Below are 17,031 nucleotides of genomic sequence, written 5' to 3'. Positions count from 1 at the left end.
CATTATAATGTAAATAATAACAGCTTTTTAACCCCCCCACAAAACACACACACATTTGTGCATCCCTACTTAATAATATAATGTATTGCTGGGACTTGTGGTCCTGCATAGTTGGTGCTATTCTGTATTGCTGTATAATCATTATACAGTAATGCAGAATAGCTCCAACTATGCAGGACTACAAGTCCCAGCAATACATTATAATGTATGATAATAACATTTTTTAACCCTCCGCCCCCATCCCCCCATCCCCCACACACAGGTGCATCCCTACTTAATAATATAATGATTATACAGTAATGCAGAATAGCTCCAACTATGCAGGACTACAAGTCCCAGCAATACATTATAATGTGAATAAATATAAAATGAGTTTGTCTTCCACCCCTTTCCCCCCACACTGGACTTACCTGACTCCTACAGCCGCTCAGCTTCCTCGTCTTTGGCGGCCGGGGGGCGGGGCCGAGTGAAGAGGGTCCGTCCTCTCCCAGTCCCAGCTGAAGAATGTGCTGCCTGGCGGCGCCTGCTGTGTCGGTAGCGGCCCCGCCAGGCAGACAAGTGACACACAGAGGCACCTCTCTATCCCGCACAGCCGCTCATACATGCAGAGCGGCGGATGAAGGAGCAGCGCTATCTGGAGGGGAGGGGCATGAGGAAGCTTTCGGGCCCCCCCACACAGGCGGAACGCCAGGGCCCGGTCGCAATTGCGACCGTTGCGACCCTGGTAGTTCCGCCAGTGTGTGTATGTTTGGATGATTCCACTATCCCCCAAAAAATGGGCAGTCCACAGGTACTTCAGTGCTTTAGCCCTCATTCACACTAGAAAAGGCCGGTACGTACTGCTCGGTGCTGCGTGCAGGGCCGTATCGGGCAGCTCCCGGGAAGGACAGGTGCTGCGTGTGATTAGTACGCAGCCCCTGTCTTTCTCTATGGGAGTACAGGCCATATGCCGCCCTACGCTAATCTGCCCTGCACTCCCGTGCGGGTGTCCGTACTAGTAAGCTGACAGGAAGGATCCTGTCTGCGTCCGAGCCAGGAAACACGCACCGTGGACCTGCACTTGGGGTGAGCTTAGGCCGGCGTACGCTTAACAAAATATATATTAGGTCTTTTGATATGTTTGCAATTAAACACTATTATTGTTGCCTTTCCCTGTATTTTGAGAGCTGCTATATAGGCCAAGCAGTGTTAAAGGATGTGATAAATGCCTAGCTCCAGGGGGGAAAAAACTAACCTTGCAGTGGGGCTACCCCAGCACTTGAAGGGTTAACTGCTTGTTTAGGGTACCCGCGTAAAAAATGTTTACTTACCTGATCCCCGCTTCCCCAGCAGTCAGCAACTCTCCCCCCTAAGCTTCAGTTCGTGGACTATCCCTCAGCGTCCTTGCATAAGATGCAGAGCTATAGGCCCTGCATTAGATATGATGACATCAGCAGGCTTCCATTGCCGGAGTGAAGGGGGGTAGAGACTGCAGGCGCTGGTCTTGGAGCCTGTGGGATCACCAACCAGGTAAGTAAAAGTCCTTTCAACAATACCCCTAGATTAAAATAAGCAGTTAACCCTTGCAGTGCAGCAGTAGCCCCCCTATATACTTTTTTTCTGCAGATAGGCTATGAGATGCCTATGAACCAGGCAGACTAATGAATAGCGTAGGCGACTCTATGTTGCAGCAGTCCTAATAAAACCGCAGATTTGGTATGCACTAAAGTAAAGTGAACCTAACCAAGCAATAAATAAGAACTGATTCAAAATGATCAGCTTGCTCTGTTGTCTGACCTCTAAGCCTAGCCCCAGCCAGCTCTGTAGGCTAGGAGGGCCTTCAATCTGGATTGAGGGTTGAAACTTGCAGCGCTGACTAATTGAAGCACTCAGACAATAAGAAAACTTACATTCTAATAGATAATTGTCCCCGAACGCAGGATAGATGTGTTCAGGGGCAATCATCTATCCCAAACTGCAGGTAAGCATACCATGTACAATTACACATGGACTGCTGCTGACAGATGCGGCCTCTGTCACTCTGTGATTAGCGTAAATGACCACAGTGGGTGCATGTAAATGGGCACACCTGGGATCCCTGCAGCAAGAATCCCTGCAGCAGAAAATATGAAAAAATATTGAGACACATTGTCTATAATTATTCAGTAATTATCATTTTTTGTTTTACAACCACGTGACATCACTATTACTTTATAATTGCATCCATCAACAATTCAGTACAGTTCACAGATCTTTGTGGTCAGCACACATAGAGAAATAGGCAACATAGTGCAATCCAACAGTGCCCCTAGTGGCCTACTAGTGTGACTACTGGTGAAAATCACAAGCATTCTCCAAAAGATCCACTGCAGGAACATTTACAGTACATAAAGAAATGAAAAAAAGTGTCATAGACACAACACAATTAAATCAAACAGTTGTAAACAGAGGAAAAGCTGGAAATTTCTTAGCTCTAGCTCTTATGAAAGGGTTGAGGAATTAGGTCAGGTTTTAAAAGTGTATGGAACTTTTTTTTGCTGCCTCTTGGTCTGCTAAATGATAAGTGGGAAAAAAAACTGTTAATTTTGCCAGAAATCTTGTGAGCTAATAACTTCCAGTGCTCTCTGCCTGTGCACAAGGAGGGGTTATAAAGATGACGAGGCTGGGAGAAGGTAATCTATTGGAAAGGAAGTAGGCAGGGCTGACACTGCACACTTAGAAATTCAGAACTGATAATACACTATAAGAATTTATCAAAACAGGAGCAGACAGAATCTGGAGCAGCTGTGAATGGTAACCAACCGGCTTCTCTCTTCAGTTTGTTGAAGGAGAACTATGGGGTTAGGGCTTCTCCCCATAGTTCTCCTACAGGTAACGGGAGGACACAAACTAGCGTCCTACCGTCCTACCCAAAGCTCAGTATACCGCGAGCTACAGCTCGCGGTATACTGAGACGCCGCAGCCGGAACGGATCCCGACAATTATGTCTGGATCCGGTTGAGTGACAGCTGTACCCGCCCCCTCTCCGTCCATTCCGCCAGTCAGCGTTGAAGGATCGGACAGGGGAGGGGGGAATCCAGTCCCTCCGCTGTCACGGCTCTCTGCCAGCACAGGATCGAGAAGTGAGCGAGCGCTGGTATGTGTTCGCTCACTTCCCGATCTACTGAGCCGACCGGCGACAGTCTCATTGTCACAGGTCGGCTAGAACTATGAGGCTGAGTGAAAATCACTCACCTCATAGTTCTCCTTTAAGTAAAGATTTAAAAATGAAACGGAGAAGCTGATTGGCTGCCATGAACAGCTGCTCCAGTTTTGATAAATTCCCCTCCGTGTTGTCATGTCAAAGAGGACGTTAGGAGCACACTATATTTTTGGCACATCAAGAGGTTTTCTTTCTGTATTGCAGTCTATTTAAAGGGTTAAAATATGGGGAAAATATGCAAATGTCAGGCCGAACGTCGAAAATGTTTTTTTTTTTACTTTTTCACATTTTTGGAAATATTTTATTTTTATTTATTTTTTATAAACTTTTTATTTTTTTTAATATTTTATTTATAAATTTTTATTAAATTTTTTATTTTTTACTTTATTTTTAGGGGCTTTGGGGAAATATTAGGAGTCTAAACAGACACCTGATATTTCCCTTTTAAAATAGAAAAAGAGATTGAGGACACACGGTCCTCAATCTCTTTTTCTGCAGCCCGTGTTATAAATGAACAGGAATCCTCTATACTGAGTGTTCCTGTTCATTCAAAACTTGTGGAGATACGGTAGTATGTTTACCATGTCCACAATCATGAATGAACAGGAGGTGATGTAGATCTATTCCCATTGATTCATAATTGGGGGCACAGTAAACATACTATGGGGTCTATTCACAAAGCTGCCGAGGGCAGCCGAGTGAATGACCGATCAGAAGTGAAGTGAGCCGAACACTATTCGGCTATTCACTTCAGGCTGGTACGGCTGATTTCAGCCGTATATCGGCTGAAATTCAGCACCCCCTCGGTTCTCCTGAACCGAAGGGGTCCTGGTGCCGAAGCTAGCCGAAGGATCGGCCTAGGCAACGGCCAGATCCTTCGGCAGCTTTGTGAATAGACCCCTATATCCTCAATTATTTACAAACACTCAGCGATCTCTGATCACTGAGTGTTGTACCTGCTCTCCATCCTGACTCGCTGTCACAGCAGGCTGAGCGAGCAGTGCGGGGAGGAGAGCTCAGTCTCCTCTGACAGCTGACTCCTCCCCTCCACCCCGTCCCCGACTCCCATGACAGCTGTCTCCACCCCCACACCGCCGCTCTCCTAATCTGTCACAGCAGGCTGAGCGGGGCGGGAAGAGAGACGCCGACCCCTCACAGCTCTCTCCTCTCCCTCACCGCTCGGCCTCCTGTGACAGTTTCTCTCCTCCCTGCTGGGACACAGAGCTGCACCCAGCGAGGAGGAGAGAAAGCAGGGATGCACCGCTATTTTGGCTGAAAGATGGGATTTTGCCAAAAGTGCCATTTTCGCCGGTATGTTTCGGCGGCTGAAATTTCGGCGCATCCCTACTATGAATGTGTTATATAGACTGAATGCATGGTGTAGGTATGCTCTCACATTACAGTCTTGGTAAATCTAAAGGATATTGTGTAGACCTTTAATTAAGTTTAATCAGACTGTATCATGATCAGTAAAAGTTCATTCCTGATCAGCTGCCTGGGGGCTTTTCACTGTCATATTGAATAGATCCAAATGGCTCTTACTCATTTTAACACGCTACCAGCCTGAGAATATGGAATTCTACAGAACATCAGACCGGTTGGTCTCTGAACAATGGACAGAGCGTTTATCTGTGAGGCTCAAGTGTGTCAGTACAGATCTGAGTAATATGATTACACACTCATATTTCCTGGGTAAATGTCAAAGCAATTTCTACTCGTAGATATAATACAATGTTGAAAGGCTTTCTTGAGATGTGCCTGTAGTTATTAAAAATGATACGCAACGTGACTGCTAAAATATGGGAGAAAATGGGGAAAAAATGACACCAGTACAAAAAGATAATTGAAACCTATGATCACAGCATATTTGTGCAATAAAATATTCTATGAGGTCAAGCAGAAGAGTAAACTGTCCCTGGATGGTAATACCACCCTGCAAGCTTAGTCAACTGTGGCTCTTCAGCCAGTTTCCAGAGATGATCCTGGCCATGATCTAAAGAGGTTTCACTAAACAGCACATTGTTCTCCAGCTTCTGAATACGGCCAAGGCTGTTTTTGGCACTGCAACAATGCAACAAGCATTTTTGGCACCAATAAAGTGTATGCAAGTGTCTATCATTCATAAGTATAGGTTCATACTGCATATAGAAATCCCTGGTGGTCAACAGGGTCATCCGAACTAGTGTCCCCGTGTCAGGGTACCAGGGGTGCCACCTCTTACCAGGGTTGCCAGATACAGCACAGGGCACAGGGTCTCCCTCTTCCTGGCAGGTAGGTAGGGAGAGTAGGGGGTGCACATGCGCGGCGTGCATGGTGGACAGGTTGCACATGCGTAGTGCGCCCGTTAAGTACTGTCAGGTGTTGGCCATGATGGGGGAGGTTCCCAGCACACACTGTCCGCCCATTCCCTCATACTATTGACTCCTGGATGGGGAAGCCTCCTGGTCATCTCGTCAACCGGGGGGATGGTCCTAGGTTCCCCTGGGTATAAATCCCAGTCAGAGCCCTGGCTTGTTGCCAAGTTATTCTACCTATATGGTGCGATCACCCAGCCCCTTGTTTGCAGCTGCTGACATTTCTGACCCCTCATCTGGATTCCCGGTTACTGACCCTTTGGCCTGCCTTCCCGTTTTTGCATCTTGCCGCCTGCCTTCGGTTCAGTTGAACATGCTAACCATGTTCTGCTCAGCCCAAGTGAAGAACACGTTCGATTCAGCTGATCCAACATCTGGATCTGCTGTTCGCCCCTATTTTCATAGAGGCCGAACAGCAGTGAGTGAATAGCTCGGAATTTATGCTCTATACCTCCAAAAATAAGAAACTAAAGAAAAAAAAAGGCCCCCTCCCAAATCATACCAAATCCCCAAATCCTTTCGGTCTGGTAAGAAATTTAGGAGGGAAAGTTAGAGGGCCGCCCATTGCCAACAAATGGGCGGAGCCAGCTGACTCCAGCCAGCCACAGCCGGCCATTTTTTTTCTTCATTTTGCTGCCACTTGCAATAGCGATTTAATAGATGCCGGCAAAATGTAAACAGATAGGCAGAACCAGCGGTGCTGTCACCCCTTTCTCATTCCTAAGGTGGGGAGCAGCATCTTGGTTCCCCCTTTATTCAAGGGGGTTCCCCGATGCGAATAAGACCCCCTGCCCAAAGACCCCCACAACCACCGAGTCAGGGTTGTGGCGGAAGAGGCCCTTGTCCTCATCGCCCTGGGGACAAGGTGCTTGTGGCTTGGTATGGTGCAGGGAGGGGAGAGTTGCTCACTCGTCCCCCCCTTTCCTGCCCTGCCAGGCTTGTGCTCGATTAAGGGTGTGGTTGGGAATTTTTTTCCCACCTTTTTTGGGGGGTGGGGTTCCCCCTTAAAATTCCTAACAGACCTAAGGGGTCTGGTATGAATCGGGGGGGGACCTAGCGCCGTTTTTTAACAATTATTTTTTGTTTAGATTTTGCAGGGAGAGCGGTCTGTTTCAGCAGACCGTTCTCCCCACTTCGGCTGTGTCTTCGACTCACATATGTGAGCACATATGTTTGGCTGAGCTGTTCGGCTGCTGTACGGGCTATTGCGAATAGCCCGTACTGCAGCCCTTCAGTTCGGCTGAACCGTAGGGCTCCGGCGGCCAAAGTGAGCCGAAGGATTAGTCGAAGCTACGGCTCAATTCTTCGGCTCGTTTGTGAATAACCCCCTAAATTTTTAATTGAATTTGCCATGTGTATGGCTTTAGCTTACTCCTACCACTAACCTTCAGCCTAACTCCCAACCCTAAACCAAACCCTATCCCTACTTCTACTGCTGGCCATACACTTGCCAGTTTTGAAGCTTTTTCATTAGCTTTTAACGACAGCATTTTGTAACACGTGGTTTTAATAATCTCCAATATTCAATGTCCAAATGATCAAAATTTGCATAGAAATAAATAGAAAATGGCACTTCACTGGTTTCAATTGATTTTCACTGTCATTTTACTCATTTGGACACTCAAAACTGGGAAACAAACAAGACTACTATTGGGAGAGTATTGTGGATGAAAGTTGTTGTAAAGCTTCCGACATTGCCATAAATCTGCTAAATGTATGGCCAGCATAACTCCTAAACTTAATCCTCAATCCAAAATGTTACCTTATTCTGCCTTACTCTGGCCATACACATGGCACTTCTGTGGCTGTGTGGATGTATTCCATCAAGTTTTGATTGAATTCACACATAGCAACAACATTTGATTAAAGCAATCATACTGAATGTTAGATGAACACAACAAACAAATCCTCCAAGTGACCACAACTGTTTTTGAGTGAGCCAATTTGATCAGACAAGACAGAAGCTTTTATTCTTTTTCACTGAAAATGGTTGTATTGATGACTGTTGATTTGTATTCTTTTTGGTCAGTTTTTGATTGTTTGTCTGTTTTATTCATTGAAGAAGTGTTTTTTTAAAGTCAGTTTTATACATTGAAGGGAATTGATCAAAACTGGAGCAGACAACATCTGGAGTGCATGGCAACCAATCAGCATCTCTCCTTCATTTTCAAATCTTAACTGAACAAACTGAAGAGGGAAGCTGATTGATTGCCATGAGCAACTGCTCCAGATTTTGTCTGCTCCAGTTTTGATAAATTCCCCCATTGTGTTTCCTAAGCATAATAAATCTTCTTTTATGAATTATAGAGACATATTAGTAAATTATCATTATCAACTAAAATCTAATCGGAACTGAAAAGTGACTGTTTTGCTGTATAGTAAGTTAAAGCAGAACTCCAGGTACAATTATTCTTAACCCCTGCAGTGGGGCTACCCCTGCACTGCAAGGGTTCAGTGTTAATTTTTTGCCTTGGTTCAAAAATAAAAAAAAGTTATACCCACCTGATCCTCCAAACCAGCTTGCTCTTAGATCACTCCCCGGAGCCTCTCTCCCCTTCCCCTGCAGTGGTTTAAGGATCTAATGTGTAAAGGATGTGAGGACGCCAAGGGACATACCGTCACTGCAGAGAAGGAGTCAGACAGGAGGGAATGCTGTCACAGCTGGCCGGCTCCGATGATCAGGCGAGTATACCTTTGTTCTTTTTGAACCTAAGCAAAAACGAGCACTAGCGGCGCAGGGGTAGCCCTAGAAAATGTTTATCCGGAGTTGTTCTTCAAGCAATCATTGGGATCTTACAGGTACACTCACTCTCTATGTATGCACGGCCAGCATTACTCTCTAAGCAAATGTTATTTCTTTCTCCCTAACAAAGAAATAATGATCCGATAGCCCACCAGCACGTCTCCACAAGTCTATCATTAAACAGCATAACTTCTATACATTTCAGAAATTGCCAAGAATAGTGGTTTCCTGCCCCTTAGAAAACTTCAAACTTCTCAAAATGCACTACTCCATTTCTAAAACCACCAAAAAGCACCCAGCACATCACAGCTGAATTCCTTCACCAACCACGGCTACCGCACATTCTAAACATTTCACTGAGCTGACAAACACGTTGCAGACAGGCAATAAATCTGACGGACTGTAAAAATATCAAGACAATAAGCGCAATAGCTGGAGTTACCATGTGATTCAGAGACTACTCAAGTCTAAGCCCCCTAAATAAACAGCAGCTGCGTTACTGGGAGCTTTTGTGTACACAGCTTCTTGGTCAGGTACGGTTCCCATTGATGGAATCCATGCGCAGGCAGGTAGAAGCCGGGCCCAGTGTCTTTAGCAGGCATCCTCATGTCCCATGAACTGCCGTGCACAGCTAAATGGCTTCTAGAGAAAACAGACTCGGCGTACGATAAGCTCTTCAAACATCGGAAACATACTGTGGCTTGTAAATCCAACTGCGGAATAACTTACCAGTAAACAGCTCGCTATTCTGACGCTGCCATGGCAACCATCTAGTTCTCCCCCTCTCATTCTCTCTATGGCACAGATCTTTCTAAACAGTTCCAAATCCAGTCCACTTATACCTGCGGTCTAAACTATGTCATTTGGTCGGAGTGAAGGTAATTTCGACAGTGAAGAGGAATTAAATCGTGTGGTCGCCCGCAACCATGGAGCTCGTTTATGAAACTTGGAGCACAGGAAACCAGAGGGGACTTGTCACCCATAGCAACCAGTCGGATCTCATCTTTGAAATGAAGCAAAGTCTATGCTTTTGCTCCAGTCTTCATTGCTCATCTGTTAACCCCCATGGACTGTAGATTATGAGGGGCAAGGCTGAGTATTTTTGAGTGTAGCTCCTTCAGTCTGCATACAGTTCAATTCCCTTTAATGTGAACAAAGTAACATAGTTCTGCAAATGTGAAACAGATCTACACAAGTGGAAGACGTGACGGATGGATGTAGACATGTTGAAGATTATGTTCTGCTGTCTTGTAATTGGCAATGGGAAACGGATGAATACAGAGAGACAAAGGTGCAGCAAAACAACTAAATTAAATCTGCTCACACAATTTGAATCTTTGCAGGAGTGTGAAAAGCAGGTTCCTGGTTCATCCTGCCCCTCCCGCTCGATCGTTAGAGAGGGCTTATAGGCTCATGTTTTTTATATATTTAATTTGTGGTAGGCATATTTGCTCAATATATAAGCAGACTCTGTTTCCTGCGTATTCTCTTATGTAACTTATAAAAGAATTTTAAAAACTCTCTATGGTCTCTAAAGATGTCACAGATTGGCCAGAGACAATCAATTCTGTCTAGCGGCACATGCAGGCATGAGCCCTTTTGATTCATGTTTGAGTTTTCAAAAAAGGGCAACTTAATGAAGCCTTTACTTTGTGGAATTATCAGATGAGAGGTGCCTTCAGTGGACAGATTGCACTGTCCTCCATTAACAATGAGAATATCAGGGAGCCTAGAGACAACAGAGGGCAGTTGGACATGCAGGGGCAATCCCATATCCCTTAAAGGAGAACTATGACATGAGTGATTTCCACTCACCTCATAGTTCTAAGCCGACCTGTGACAATGAGACTGTCACAGGTCGGCTCAGTAGATCGGGAGGTGAGAGAACACATACCGGGTTCCCTCACCTCTCGATCCTGTCACGGCTCTCTGCCGTGACAGGGGGAGGGGCTGGATTCCCCTCTCCCCGCTCCGATCTGCCAGCGCTGACTGGCGGAACGGACGGGGGAGGGGGCGGGTACAGCTTGCTCTGCCTCTAGATAGGCAGAGCCAGCTGTAACTCACGCAGCTGGGCGGATCCCGTCATCTAAGCTGTAGCTCGCGGTATAATGAGCTTAGGGTAACGGGAGGACGCTAGTTTGTGTCCTCCCGTTACCCCAAGGAGAACTATGGGGAAAAACACTGACCCCATAGTTCTCCTTTAAGCACAATTGTCTGTCAATGCATTCGTAAACACTGAAGATCAGCTTGACCAAGTGTAGAATTTATCGTATGTGGAAATTAGGTCATAAGCAGAACCTTTATTAGGAACAAAACATCAGCAATCAAGACAAAGTGCTGACTCCTGAAAGGTTCAGGACCCAGAAAAACCCTTAGGGTCTAAACAATTAGGGCTCCATTGTCAGTCAGAACTTGTGCCAACTGCTTAGCAGGAGTTCGTCCAGATACCCCACAAAGTAGAGTCCCTGAGAGCACAAGAGGCTAGCACAGGAGACAGAATCTTGGTGAGCACTAGAGGTGAAGAGCATAGGCGGAACAGCAAGTCCACAAACTTGAAATACTGGGCGCCCGCAGCAAAGTAATGGAATTATTGATGCACTTGAAAAATGGGGACAAGCAAGTATGCAACCTTGATGTCCAGAGGTCAGAAAGCCTCCTTGATGAAGAAAGTCTTGGCAGACTTGGTTGATTCCATATGGAATTTCTGGGCCTGAATGAAAACATGTAGGGCCTTAAGATCCAAGGTGGGACGCATGCCCCTTTCGATTTGGGAAGAGTAAACAGGTTGGGCAGGTTGACTGTATATGCATAGCATACCTGCACATTATAGCACACTTACCTGCCAAAGCTCCCCGCCAGCGATGCAATGTCTGCATCCTTGCTCGTCATTTCATTGCTGCCGCTGCTATCTTTTCCCAACCTTCTTCCAGTTTTGGCATCACCATGTGGATTGGCCAGCCTGAGATGAGGTTACTCCTGCACATTATCCCAACACCCAAGGCATGCCAAGAATACGCACTGTACTACGCATAAACAGTGTACACACAAAAGAAAATTGCTAGAAGGTAAGCAAGGAGCTTTTTTGGCAGAAAGGACAATCAGGAAATGCTACAGGGACTGTTTGGGGTGTGTTGTATACAGTAGTTATATAAATTATACATATTAGGACTAGTATACAAGACAATATTATATAATGAATACTTTTCTTTTCATCTAAAAATAAAAAAAATAAAAACATTGTCACTATGTTCATATATTTTTCTTATTTTTATGTATTTCTCAATAATATTTATTCATATTTGTTACATATATATTTGGCACATTTTCACCAGATCAGCTTCTTTATGAGCTCATACAGCAGCTGGACATGCAGCACACATGGCCCTTGTATTTACATTTCCTCTCTTGGATCCAGCACTTGTAGCCTCATGGAAACAAGGGGAGAACAAGTAGCCAAGCATGCACAAGCTGGAGATAGCATTTGATTTATCACAGAGCATTTCATATAGAAGAAAATGCTTTCCCTAGCACTTAATACACTTTTTTCAGCCCCTGAAGCCAGTAGGAGTTAATCAGGGAATAAGGACAAGCACCAAGTGCCTCATTTTGATACCTGTATGTAGGGCGGTTATGATCTGTACAATCTCTGAAGCATGCTTGAACAAACAGAAGAGACCACTAGGGGGAGCTAATATAAATACATCGTTTTACTGACAGATACACACAGAACAATTGCAAATAATAGAACTATTTACATACTCCTATTAGTAAAGGTACATTTTGCTGCTTTTTTGTTTTTTGTTTCCTCGTTTCTGCCTCTTTAGAAGAAAACAAAGCCTTCATATTTCACTACAAAATCTTCATAGGAACTTTAAAATTAGGTACCTCGGCTTATAATCGGGACGGCTTATACTCGAGTATATACGGTATTTAGACACAAGTAAAATGATCTTCCTCCACAATGTAACCTTTTAATATGTGTCATTTTCTGCATGAAGATGAATTTCAAGCAGAAATCCTATTCAATATTATGTGGCTTGTTCAGGTCAATACTAGGCAGGTGGTCATTTTTTTTTTTTTAAAGACTTTACACTGAGGGGACCTCCTCCTCCTGATGAAGCACCCTGTGGCGTGAAACGCGTTGAGTACAGTAATGCGAGTACGGCATTTCCATTGAGCTTTGCAAGTTCTGCATCATCACCCACCAAGTGTGATTCAATTTCCACTAGAGGTTTTTGTTATTTCAGTCTATGGATGAATTTTCCTTATTGATTGTATCCAACTATGAATTATTAATCATGTTTAAAAATATTTTCTGATCATGTATCATTGCATTACCTCTTATGCGGAACCTTGGGGGTGAAAGGAGGTTCTCATCAAATCATGTGTTTTCATATTCATATGCATTTATTGATGCTTTTTATCTTTTATACCTAATCAATTAAAAATATATTTTTATACTTTATTGTTGTTCGAAGTTTATTGGTACTTGTCAATTGGCGCCAAAAACCCCAACTTTTCTTTCTCCTCTATATTATAAAAAAAAGAGGACATGTAGTATTTATGTGCACTCACATGTCTGATTTAATAATAAAAGAAAAAACCCAGCAAACGAAGAGCGTTAATGGCCTATATGTATGGACTTTAAAGCGGACCTCCAGGGACAAAAACTCTTATTACAATACAGAACATTCCTCAAAAGTTACAGCGCATATAAATTAGGGATACACCGATACCGATAATAGTATCAGTATCGGTGCCGATGCCGAGTATTTGGGCAAGTACTCATACTCACACAAATGCTCTGATGCCTAGCCCGATACTTCCGGTATCAGGAAGCCGGACAGCCCGTCATTACATGCGTGTCACTTGTGACGAGAGAGCGTGGAGCTGGCTTCCTGATTGGTTGGAAGCTGGCTAATCAGGAAGCCAGGCTCCGTGTAACGACTCCGTGTGAAGCCGGCTTCATGCTCCCTCGTCACCTCATGACGAAAGAGCATGGAGCCGGCTTGCCAACCAATCAGGAAGCAGGCCGCCGCGTCATTACACAGCACCAGGCTTGGCCAGAAAGCCGGCTCCATGCTTTCTTGTCGAGAAGCATGGGGACGGCTTCCCTGCTAATCAGAAAGCCGGGTGGCGAGTCTTTACACGCTGCCCGGCTCCCCGCCTAATCAGGAAGCCAGGTGGCGAGTCATTAATGGGACTTCCGGTACTCGGTATCGGCGTGTATCGAAAAAAAATATCAGTACTTGTACTCGATACCGAAATCCCGGATCGGTGCATCCCTAATATAAATCCATTTTGTGTTCACCAAACGCCCTTGCAAATATTACCATATATAAGTAGCAGTGACATCATCACTGTGCTATACATAGCCTCTGCCGAGACCAGAGCTGTGGGAGGGTCCCAGCAGATCCACCTCCTACAAATGGGTAGGAAAGAGCTAGACGATGCTGGACGTCCTGCGCCAAGGAAATGAGGTGATCTCTACCTGACAGCTTCTAATGCACACTGTGTGTTTCTCAGAGTGTGTACTAGAAGCTGCAGTAAGTCAGGTAGTGCAGTGAAATCAGAGTAAATTTCAGAAAGGAGCCTGTACAACTGTGCATGACTGAAGGTAAGGCTAGAGCTCAGCTTTAAAGCAGAACTCTGGGCAAACATTTTCTTAAGCCTTGCAGTGGTGCTTCAAAAAAAAATGGGGCTCAAAAAAATTATAATCACCTCATCCTCAGAGCCAGCTTGCTCTTACACCAGCCCCTGGAGCCTCTCTCCCCCTCCGCTGCAGCAGTCTAAGGTCCTGGAGTCATCACATTCTTTCTATACCCTGTGTATAGGACGTGAGGACACAGAGGGACATACCATCGCTACAGCAGACAGGACAGGATGGAGGGAGCGATGTGACAGTCGGTTGGATCTGAAGCTCTGCTGAGTATAACTTTTTTTTTTAACCTAGACACAAACGATCACTTAACCCTTGCAGTGTGGGGGTGCCCCACTGCAAGGGTCAATTATATATATATATATATATATATATACACATACACACACACACACACATATACACACTGTATATATCTCTTTCTCTATACACACACATACACATATATACACATACACATATATATACACATTCGTACATACACACACATACACATCTGATCACTGATACTTTTATATATTGGTATGTGGATGCTACTGAAAACTCTTTGTGCATCAAACACATTTCATTTTAAGCTTTCTGGCCTTTTCTTAGGATCACAAATGCCATCTGAACGTGCAGCAATCAGGCTGTTCTACTGAAATAACACGAGTTATATTTGAAGCGGGGATAAAAGTGGACGGTTCTGACAAACATCGTATTTACTGAGTCACCAGCCTCTCAGCACTGCGAATCCTACCCACACTGGTACCATGCCCAGGAGTCCCCGGATCACACAGCCGTTCCTGTTCCCATCCAATTTTGTGTAGTGGGCGGATGTCTCCACCAATTCATCATGCTCGCATTTAGATTTTTTTTGTTATAGAACACTTAAATAAAAACAAATGCCAAATCTCAATTAAAGAAGAACACGACCATGCAATATGTGTATCTAAAGTGGCCAACTAAAATAACTCTACTCTAAAATAACCAGCCCGGTACTGAAATGTGCTATGCACACTGTGCCAGTTCCCCTAAATGGCAGATGATTGTGAAGAACTTCACACTTGTGTTCCCATGCATGGCTGCTCCCTGCGTCCAGTATGTCATAAGTAAGCAACTCAGAACCAGGAAAAAAGCTCAGATCTGTAACACAAGAAGTCCGTTTTCTTGTTCCCAAAGCTCTACTCCATAGAAGCCATCATGGCCATAAACTGCACTGGTGCCTGTTTGTCCGCATATGCGGAGCATTGGTTTGATGACTTTGAGACAGGTTTACTGTAAACCAGCAGTTCTCCATTAGCCACTGAAACAGAGGTAGCCAAACTTTGTCCCTCCATCTGTGGTGAAACTTCTAATCCCATCATCTGCCTCTGCAAGTCTATCTGTCTGTGGATGGCAAAGTCTTGCAATGCTTCATGGGAATAGTAGTTTCATCAAAGCTGGAGGGCTGACGTTTGCCTTCCCCTGCACTAGAACATAAAATAATGATATACAATGAGGTACCTTGACTTCTTAGAAGACAATGTTGTATTTCACACTATTATAATGGAAAAGCTTTTTGGCTCTTTCCATCCATCACCATAAGCTGTTCAGTCTGGGACTTGCATTTACTTGCCCCTGCACTTGTGTTGGGAAGTTCGTTGTAGTTCAGGTTGGGACTACTTTGGGATATATCATCATATCTACCTCGATTTCCTCCTAATAAAGCAGGTATATTTGTACATATACAGAGATGTGGTACCATACCAGCCTTTTACATTAGTTAGTACTTGCATACTACTGCTGGGTTGTTATCTTGATTCTGCCTTCAGCCTCTCATGAACAACCAATCTGGATCAACATGCAGTCCCTTGTTTTTGGTAGTAAAGATCGGAATAACCATGCAGGAGCCTGCATTTCTGAGAACAAATCAGCAAGGGCAACCTTTTATTTCCAGGCTTATATCCAAACTATTTATTTAAATAAATAAAACAAGGGATATATGTACTCGCAAGCAAACGTTTTCATCACGCTTTGACAACAAACAAGAGGCAACACGGTCTGTTAACCCAACATGGTATCGCCTCGACTAGGTACCACGGCTGCTTCCGGTCACATCACTGTCCACCGGCCGCAGTCAGCCAAGATTGACGCATTTCAGGGGCAAGCCCCCTTCATCAGAATCATGATGATGAACTCATGGGATCAGAATCATGATGATGATTCTGATGAAGGGGGCTTGCCCCTGAAACGTGTCAATCTTGGCTGACTGCGGCTGGTGGATGGTGATGTGACCGGAAGCAGAAGTGGTACACAGTCCAAACTATGTCCAGGAACTCATGGGATCAGAATCATGATGATGATTCTGATGAAGGGGGCTTGCCCCAGAAACGCGTCAATCTTGGCTGACTGCGGCCGGTGGACAGTGATGTGAACGGAGGCAGCCATGGTACATAGTCGGGGCGATACCAGTGTGGCCTCTTGTTTGTTGTGATGAAAACGTTTGCTTGCGAGTACATATATCCCTTGTTTTATTTATTTTAATTAACGATTTTACACACGGAGGTGGCGCTCTGTTCCCTTTTGTTTTTTATATTCGTGGGGGAAGCCCCAGAGCGTTGGATGAGCAGCCCCTCAAGTCTGTGTGAAAAATTGTGATAAACTGTTGAAAACCTCTTTGATTATGCAACAGCAAGTGGATCGTTCAGCTGGCAGCCATTAGCGCCAAGAGTTAAAGAAAACTGTTTGTCTTATATCCAAACTAACCTATCCGGCAGAAAAGGGTTGCCTAGAGTTCCCATAAGTTCCTGGCAGCTAGATGAATACTATAAGGGTATAAAGGTGCATTATATATTTATTTATTAGGGATGCACCCGTTACCAATCACTGATACCGGAAGTCCCATTAAGGAAGCCGGGCGGCGGGTAATAACTCGCCACCCAGCTTCCCGATTAGCAGGGAAGCCATCTGCATGTTCCCTCGTCTCCAGGTGACACTGCGTTACACGGCACCCGGCTTCCTGACTGGCCATGAAGCCGGCTTTTGGCTCCCTGGTCACCAACAGAGGAGGGAGCATGGAGCCGGCTTCCCGGCCAATCAGAAAGCCGGGGGGGCGAGTAATTACCCGCCCCCA

General features: G+C 44.9%; 1 protein-coding gene across 5 annotated transcripts in view; it reads right to left on the bottom strand.

Moving 5' to 3' along the window:
- The window catches only part of PRKAR1B (protein kinase cAMP-dependent type I regulatory subunit beta), a 201,186-nt gene that overhangs the window by 172,952 nt on the left and 11,203 nt on the right, over positions 1–17,031 (bottom strand). Inside the window, exon 1 of one of the 5 annotated variants that reach the window (XM_018566641.1) lies at positions 9,008–9,128. The exons of 3 other annotated variants lie outside the window; for them this stretch is intronic. In XM_018566641.1, coding sequence (XP_018422143.1) covers positions 9,008–9,067 — 60 coding nt within the window. In that variant the 5' untranslated portion in view covers positions 9,068–9,128. One more of the 5 variants, XM_018566706.1, reaches the window with a different exon arrangement.

The sequence above is a fragment of the Nanorana parkeri genome, unplaced genomic scaffold (assembly GCF_000935625.1).
Source record: "Nanorana parkeri isolate BGI_ZX_2015 unplaced genomic scaffold, ASM93562v1 scaffold3, whole genome shotgun sequence".
Taxonomy (NCBI): Eukaryota; Metazoa; Chordata; class Amphibia; order Anura; family Dicroglossidae; genus Nanorana; species Nanorana parkeri.
The sequence above is the reverse complement of the archived record's forward strand: the minus strand, read 5'-3'. Positions and strand labels throughout refer to the sequence as shown.